Source organism: Mesoplodon mirus (assembly GCF_964341445.2).
Source record: "Mesoplodon mirus genome assembly, chromosome: 15".
Lineage (NCBI taxonomy): Eukaryota > Metazoa > Chordata > Mammalia > Artiodactyla > Ziphiidae > Mesoplodon > Mesoplodon mirus.
In genome coordinates, this window is record NC_138991.1 from 28172628 (window position 1) to 28180647 (window position 8020).

The 8020-nt window shown below is 58.1% G+C and overlaps 1 protein-coding gene across 4 annotated transcripts in view; it reads left to right on the forward strand.

Annotated features, from left to right (window-relative positions):
- The window catches only part of SNPH (syntaphilin), a gene marked incomplete at its 5' end in the record, with an annotated part of 38151 nt that extends 33402 nt beyond the window's left edge, over positions 1-4749 (forward strand). For all 4 annotated transcript variants that reach the window (XM_082644741.1, XM_082644738.1, XM_082644739.1 and 1 more), the window contains 2 exons: positions 235-384; positions 3520-4749. In XM_082644741.1, the coding sequence (XP_082500867.1) occupies positions 235-384; positions 3520-4708 (1339 nt within the window). In that variant the 3' untranslated portion in view covers positions 4709-4749. The remainder of the gene's footprint in view (positions 1-234; positions 385-3519) is intronic.
- Between the last annotated feature and the right edge of the window lie 3271 nt (positions 4750-8020).

Consider the following 8020-nt stretch of genomic DNA (forward strand, 5'->3'; position numbering starts at 1 on the left):
TAGAGGAGCCCTGAGCTCCCCACCCTGACGCTGTGCTCGAAAGAGCCTTAATAAAACCTACCTCCCAAAGGGGCTGCGTGTTCTCGTGCCCACAGGGGCCCCGTGGGGGAGGCCTGGCCTGCAGCGCTCCAGTGGCCAGGGGACCACGATGGGTAGGCGGGGCCCCTAGCTCCTGGAGGCACAGCGCCTCGCCAGGCCCCTTCCTCCCTCCCTGCTGACGAGCGTCCCCGGCAGGCGCGCCATGAAGTACACACTGTGCAGTGACAACCATGGCATCAAGCCCCCCACCCCGGAGCAGTACCTGACCCCCCTGCAGCAGAAGGAGGTGTGCATCCGGCATCTGAAGGCCCGGCTGAAGGACACGCAGGACCGGCTCCAGGACCGGTAAGCGGGTGGCCAGGGCCCTGCAGTATCTCTGGGAGGAAGGCGTGGCTGGGGGCTCCTCTGTCAGCAAAGCCTCAGCTGTCCCTGCCCTCCCCTCAGCTGCTCCTCGAAGCATCAGGTAGCTGCTTGGGGCCAGGCTGGGAGCAGTTTCCCCTGTGAAGGTCTATCGGGCCTCCCACCCGCGGCAGTGCTCTCCCAGTTGTAGCCTGGCAGCCCCTTTTGGCCACTTCTCATGCCCTGGCTCCTTTCTACCTGGGGAAGAGCAGCACAGGGCATTCTTCCTGGCTGACCTGTCTCTGTGGGGGAGAAACAACCCCTTAGCCCTCCTTTGTTTCCTCCCAGGGGGTCACCAGGGGCTCGTGACCCACCAGTTCAGGCCCCAGAAGCCTTCCTCCTCATCCACGTATAGATGATGTAAGATCGTGAGAAACCTTCCTCTGAGCTCCCACCCAGCCCAGGGGTCTCCCAGGAGCCCCCGTGGGCCCGTCTGAGCTCATTCTCCAGACCTGATCCTCCTGGCCTCCCCTTTTCCAGGCTGGTGGCTTCATCTTTATGGTCGAAGCTTCAGGGCTGCCCTCTGATCTCTTCATCACCTACCCGTCTTCTCCAGACTGTGTCAATTCGGATACGCAGCCGACTGTGAGCTGGACAGGGTGCCGTGCAGGGCGCTGGAGGGCAGGCGGGGAGCCCACCGCTACCACGCCTGCCTTCATCTTTTCTTTCTTTCTTTGTAATATAATTGCTTTATTGAGATATGATTCACATACCATACAATTCACCTATCTAAAGTAAACAATTCAGTGATTTTTAGTCTATTCACAGAACGGTACAACCATCAACAGTATCTAATTCTAGAACAGTTCCATCACTCCAGAAAGAAACCCTGTTCCCAGTAACAATCACGCTCCATCTCTCCCCAGCCACCCCGTCCCTGGCAACCACTAATCTTTCTGCCTCTGTGGATTTGTCTATTATATTCCATGTAAACTGGAGCACACAGTGAGCGTGACTGTGTCTTTCTTGACCAGAGCTCTGCCAGGTAGCTGGTCCAGTTTGTATCTGTTGTGCTTTTGAACTTGGGGAGGGTAGAGGTGGCATTCTGTGGACCTCCTTGTCTGTAGAGCTAGGATTTCTATTTATATTTCCCACTGTCTTCTCACTGATGCCCTGCGTCTGCTTGGCCATTTACACTGATGTCCTCAGGAAGCAGACAGCCCATCTCCCTGCTTCCTTTCTAGGGCCGCCCTGTGGCTCAGAGCAGACAGTCTGCCCTGTGTGGTTTAGGCAGGATGCCCTGTAGTGGACACGCCTGCACCTCAGCTCCCCGGCCTCTCCGCCTGATACTCTTGCAGTACCTGTGGCCGTTCTGTACTTGCTGTATTGTCAACCTCCTCACAGGTTCTGAACATTCAGTCTGATGCCTCTCATTCCCGCAGTAGCCTACTTCCTCCTCAAAGAAGGAGCTCTGCTTTTACACTCTGTGCTTTCATATATTGTGTCCCCACTTCTAAGATACCCTTTCTCTCATCTTGCTTCCTTGGAAAACTCATCCTATAAGACCCAGTTCAAATGTAACATCTGCAGCCCCCTGAGACCTAGGCAGGGCTGGGAAGCCATAGCTCTGGGGTCCTGCTGGCTCCCAGGAGGAGTGGGGCCCAGCTGAGCTGAGCATGCCCAGTCCCTCCTTTCAAACTCAGTCTTCCTGCCAGGGCTCAGAGTCAGTGAGGAGGGTTATCCTAGAATGAGCCCCCCACCCTGAAGCAGGAGGAATGAACATTATCCCCACACCTGTGGGGATGTCTGTTATCGTGGCTCTTGAGCAGCTCCAGGTCCCTGCTGCCATCCCACGTCCATCACCAAGCTGTATCCTGTTGGGCAGCCCTTCCCCTCCTTCCCCTTCCAGTTGATGCCATTGCTGACCTTGTGGCCACTGCAGCCCCGCAGGCCCAGTCCCTTCAGTGTTTTGTGGAGTGAGATTCCTGGGCCCATTTCCTGAATTTCTAATTTGACTTTGAAAAGTGCATGGTGCTTGATCTGGGTCGGTTGCTCTGCTGGACTCATAAAATCCAAAGTGATGGTCGTGCCATTTTGGATTTTATTTACGTGAATGTAGGGTTTGGGCTGAGTGGCTGCGTGTGGGCCGGATCACTAAGACGTTTGCTGAAGGAGGAACACCCAGGGTGGGAGTTCAGTCCCATGAATGAGTCTCCTCCTTTCTAACTGCTTTTGGTCCATCCTGTTCAGTCTCACCCTGGCTTTACCTCTGGACTCGATGGCATCATTTTCTACTTCACCTCCTTCCCCTGCACCCCCCGGATTCATCTATGCCTCAGGGATTTTAAAAGCCTGAGAGTTTCTGGACAAGCGTCCTCTGACCATCTAGTTTGCCTGCTCTTGCCTCTTCTTTCGGGAATAGCTCTGTGCCTTTTTCGGCAATCTTCTGGGTCTTCCCTCTCTACAGTAGATACAGAGAGGAAACATCTAGCATGGATAAAAGACAGCCACTCTGTTCTCATCATTCTCCTCTGATTCATCCACCACTTCTCATCCCTCCACTTGAGGGAAGATGTAAAATTATCAGCTACATTCAAGGCAGTAATTTCTCTCATAAAAACAAAGTGGCTCATCACCCTCTCCCCCTGGTCTCTGGCCAAATAGCCCTCCACTGAAAATTTCCACCACCTGCTTTTGTAGGAGGCAACATCCCTTTCTGCAGAGATTTTAGGTTTAGTTCTTGTTGTTTTATGTTAAGATTTTTAAATGGATGTATTAAGTTTTTATAGCGGTAGCATCTTTAAACTGAGAATCTTTATCGTCTGCTGTCTTCTTTGGGTAGTGGATGTCAATGTGGACAGTCGTCTACATTTTGGCTCTAGGGGGTGGGAATGAGGTGGTGGCTCATTCTTGTCCCTGAAGAGGAGGCCTCTCGTGTCCTGAGCCCTGGCCCCTCTCCTGTCCCCACTGCTTCCCCGATGGAATAAGGAGGGTGAGGAAGGAGCTCTGAGTCTTTCCTTTGTTTTCAGCTCTGAGGGGCAGAAGCACAGGCCTGTGTCCTTGGGCACAGCCCCCTCCTTGTCTGTCCTTGGTGGCAGTGACAGGCCAGGCGGTGAGCACGTGTGTCTCATCTGCTCACAGGGACACGGAGATCGATGACCTGAAGATGCAGCTGTCGCGCATGCAGGAGGACTGGATCGAGGAGGAGTGCCACCGCGTGGAGGCCCAGCTGGCCCTGAAGGAGGCCCGCAAGGAGATCAAGCAGCTCAAGCAGGTCATCGACACCGTCAAGAACAACCTGATTGACAAGGACAAGGGGCTGCAGAAGTACTTTGTGGACATCAACATCCAGAACAAGAAGCTGGAGACGCTGCTGCACAGCATGGAGGTGGCCCAGAACGGCTTCGCCAAGGAGGACGGCGCCGCCGAGTCGGCCGGCGGGTCCCCCGCCCGCTCCCTTACCCGTAGCTCCACCTACACAAAGCTGAGTGACCCCGCTGTCTGCGGCGACCGCCTGCCAGGTGACCACCCAGGCACCTCTGTGGAGGACGGGGCTGACAGTGGCTTCGTGGTGACCGATGACACTCTGAGCCGGACGGATGCACTGGAGGCCAGCAGCCTGCTGTCTTCGGGGGTGGACTGCGGCCCCGAGGAGGGCTCCTCGCTGCACGGCTCCTTCAGCCTGGGCCCCCGCTTCCCCGCCAGCAACACCTACGAGAAGCTGCTGTGCGGCACGGAGGCCGGCGTGCAGGCCAGCTGCATGCAGGAGCGCGCCATCCAGACGGACTTCGTGCAGTACCAGCCGGACCTGGACACCATCCTGGAGAAAGTGACCAAGGCCCAGGTCTGCGGGACAGTCCCCAAGTCAGGGGACAGGTGCCCGGAGTCGGATCCCCACCCCCTGGGGCCCAGAGACCCCAACTCTGCAGTGGTGGTGATGGTGGGTGACGAGCTCGAGGCCCCAGAGCCCATCACGCGGGGGCCCACCCCACACCACCCTGGTGCCAACCCCAACCCCAGCCCGTCGGTGAGCGTGGCGTGCCCCGTGGAAGAGGAGGAGGAGGCGGCCGCAGCCGAGAAGGAGCCCAAGAGCTACTGGAGCCGCCACTACATCGTGGATCTGCTGGCGGTGGTGGTGCCGGCCGTGCCCACGGTGGCCTGGCTCTGCCGCTCCCAGCGGCGCCAGGGCCAGCCCATCTACAACATCAGCTCCCTGCTGCGGGGCTGCTGCACCGTGGCCTTGCACTCCATCCGCAGGATCAGCTGTCGCTCGCTGAGCCAGCAGGGCCCAAGCGCCAGCACTGCTGCAGGCGGCAGCTCCCAGCTCTGAGGAGGCCCCATCCCGGCCCGGGCTCCGGCGGCCTGACTACCGATTGTAGGGGTGCCGTCCTCCCTCTCGCACCTTCCCTTGGGGCATCATCTTATTTATTTAGTTTTGGGTTTGGAGGTGGTGTTTTCAGAATGGTAACAGTGTCAGGGGCTGGGAGTGGGGGTTGGGGGAAGGTGTCCCAAAACTTCAACAGGAGAGAAGGGAAGAGAGACCCAGGGCAGGGAGGCACAGGCATGGGACACACTGCAGAGAAAGAAGGTGGTGAGGCCCCCAGCCTGGCCCCCCCGCCAGCCCACCTGGCCTCTCACACAGGGCAGCCCCTGCTCAGGAAGTCTCTGGTGTGCTGATCTGGGGAGGCCGGGCTTGACTTGTCTGCCAAGCCTCCCCCGTCCCCCACCCCCATGTCCTGTCCAGTTCCCTGTTCACCCCAAGCCTTCTCTCCCAAGCCACCCCTTGCCCTCAGCCCAGGCTTCTGGGCCGGTATTACCTCCTCATGTGGAGGCAGCTGCGACCCAAAGTACAGGCAACTGACCGGGCCTCCGAGTGGGTCTGGAACCACTTGGCCTGGGCTGAGTTCCATCCCCTTCAGGCTGCTCCCCACTTTGGGATTCGGGAGCACAGTCAAGGCCATGGGCTGGAGGAAAGATGGTGATGGGCAGAGGGCAATGTGGGTTCTGTGTCTGTCTGTTCATCCCAGAGCTTCCCCACATCTGTTTTCCTCCTGGCGCTTCTGAGTGTGTCACATAATTTTGTGAGAGCCAGACAGGCGAGTGCCGGGGTGTGAACGCTGGCCTGAGCCCAGCTCCTGTCTGGAGACGCTGCCAGCAGGAAAGGAGGCGGCGGGGGCTGGCAGCTTAAGGGGGCACCTCCGGCCTTCTGAGACAGGGCCCTGCAGCCTGGGAGGCAGGGCTGGACTCAGCAACCGCCAGCGACCGCTCCAGGTTTGACTGCCCTGGAGCTTGCCCTCGTTTTCCCGGGGACCTTAGGACCAACTTCTGCTTTGCACTGTGTTCACTTTGGGGCTTGCTTCTCACGCATCCCAGGGTCTCCTGTGAGGTGGCTGCTTGCTTTCTAGGATGAGGATTCCTAGATCTTACACCTTTCTGCCTCTGAGGGGAATTCCAGCAGGATGAATGGCAAGATGAGGTTTTGAAGCCATGATGTCCGTCCAGGCCTAAGCATGTCCTGGGATGTTTCCCAGGTAGGGGGTGGAGTGGGGCTCCCAGCCCAAGCCCAGTCAGCCTGGGAAGATTCACTGGCCCCCCTCCTTCCCCGGGACCACATCTAGGTCCCCCTGCAAAGCTGCTGACATTTTATTTGCATTATTATTTTACAGAGTAAACCCATTCCTCTTCCTCTGCAGGGCTTATACCTATCTCGTCATCCCACCCACTCTTCAGAGTTAGGCCCTAAATTGCAGTGGAGGAGGGGGGTGTTGGTGGGACCCTGTGTCTCACTCACCCCTCGGGCCTAGGGGCCACTCTGGTTCTGGCAAGTTTGCTTGCCCACCCCCGCTGCTCCGACAGCTGTTGCCTGACGCAGGGGCTCTGCCCTTCCTCTCTGTGCCCCCTGCTGGAGGGGGGATGCCTGCATGCACTGGGGGTGGGCAGCCGGCCCAGCCGTCGTGGGGAGAGCCCCTCTGCCACGCGCTTTGTGCCTCCAAAGCTCCCCTTCCTCGCTCTGGGCCTCACACCTGCCATCCTTTGTGGAGCACCCCTCCACCCCAGTCGAACCAAACCCAAACTCTGGGGGCCGGGCTGGGCTGCCCCACAGGACCTGGGGGGTCGTGACGTGGAGGGGCAGTGGACAAACCCAATCCAAAGCCAAGCCAGGACTGGCTGCGGACCCCGCCTCCCGTGCCGCGTACTCACGGAGCTGCGTGGTGTCTCCTTAGAAATAGTCAAAAGCTTTGCTGAGAAAATAAATGACTGTTATATTTGACAACATAAAATCTATATATTTTTCTCCACTGGAATCTAGTCGAGCTGCGTAGCCCCTGTGCTCCGGTCTGCGTCTTGCTGTCTGTGGCCTTCCTACTGTGTCTTGTGTTTTGATGGACGTGGTCAGGGCCGGGGCTGTGGTCCGTTCTGTCCCTGATGCTGCAGGAGCCACTCGTGAAGAGCGTGGACCGAGGACTGTGGACAAGCTGAGCGGAGCTGGCGCCACCCTCTGCTCCTGCTATGGCTCAAGACCTGCCTGTCTGGTCAGAGGGGCTCCAGCCCACAGTGTTGGGGGTGCCTCTCTTTTGGGGGGTCTTGTGGGACCTTGACGGGCTTTGCCTCTTGTCGGTGGAGGAGGCAGCTCTCTGGCCCAGGCCTGGGACAGATGCTGGGACCGTGTCAGCCAGGCCCCGGCTTGTGTGTGTGTGCGTGTGTGTGCTCGGTATCCTGCATCTATGCAAAAGAGGCAGCTCCCAGGGCGGAGGCGGAAGGCGCAGCGGCCCACGGGCTCAGGCTCCAAGCCCTGACTGCAGGACACAGGATGTGGGACCATGAAGCAAGGCCAGGGCCCGGGGGCCTCCCGCTGAGTGCTCATCCTCCAAGGCTCCCCTTTTCCTTCCTGCTTAATACCACCTCCTGCTGGGCTGTGACCTTTCCCTCCTGCCCTCTGCTTCTGCAGCAGAAATCTTTGGGGTCTCCCCTCTCCCCAGCCTCTGGCCAGAGCTGATTAGATCCTAAGGGACCGTGTTCTTAGGAACCACCTTCTGGAACTGCTGGTCCCTTGGGGTCCCACCTCCAGAAGTGGCTTCTCCTAAGTTATAGGGTCCAGGCCAGAGCTGCTTTGCTGCTCCTCTTGTCCAGGCTCAAAGCAGAAATCAGTCTGGGGCCGGGACTCTGCTCAGAGAGCTGGCCTCAAATGGAGTTTATCCCCAATATCTCCCAAGGGGATAACTTAGCTTTTCACTGAATACCCTTCCCAGTCGCCACTAGCACAGGGGTATCTGGCAGCACCTTGGGGGGTGGGGTGGGGGCAGATGACAAGGTTCTGGGGTAAAGGCCTACAGAGGGGCCTCTGCCCAGGGAAATCATGACCCCCTCTGACCTAGGAATCAGTGCACACAAGTCACGGTGCACTGCCACATTCAGCCATGCCCTTGACAGAGAATTCAGGGGACACAGGAAGGGGGGAGGTGGGGAGGGGTCTTCACTTTTGTCTTCTTTGTCCTTTTGGTCAGACAGAGTTGTACCTACAGCAGACAGCTCTGAATTAAAGCATGAAAACACAAGATCCTTGGCCTGTTTTCTTTATACTGTGTCTTTTGGGGGTGGGGGCGAGGGGGATAAAGGGGGCTCACACCTGTCCCCACCTGCA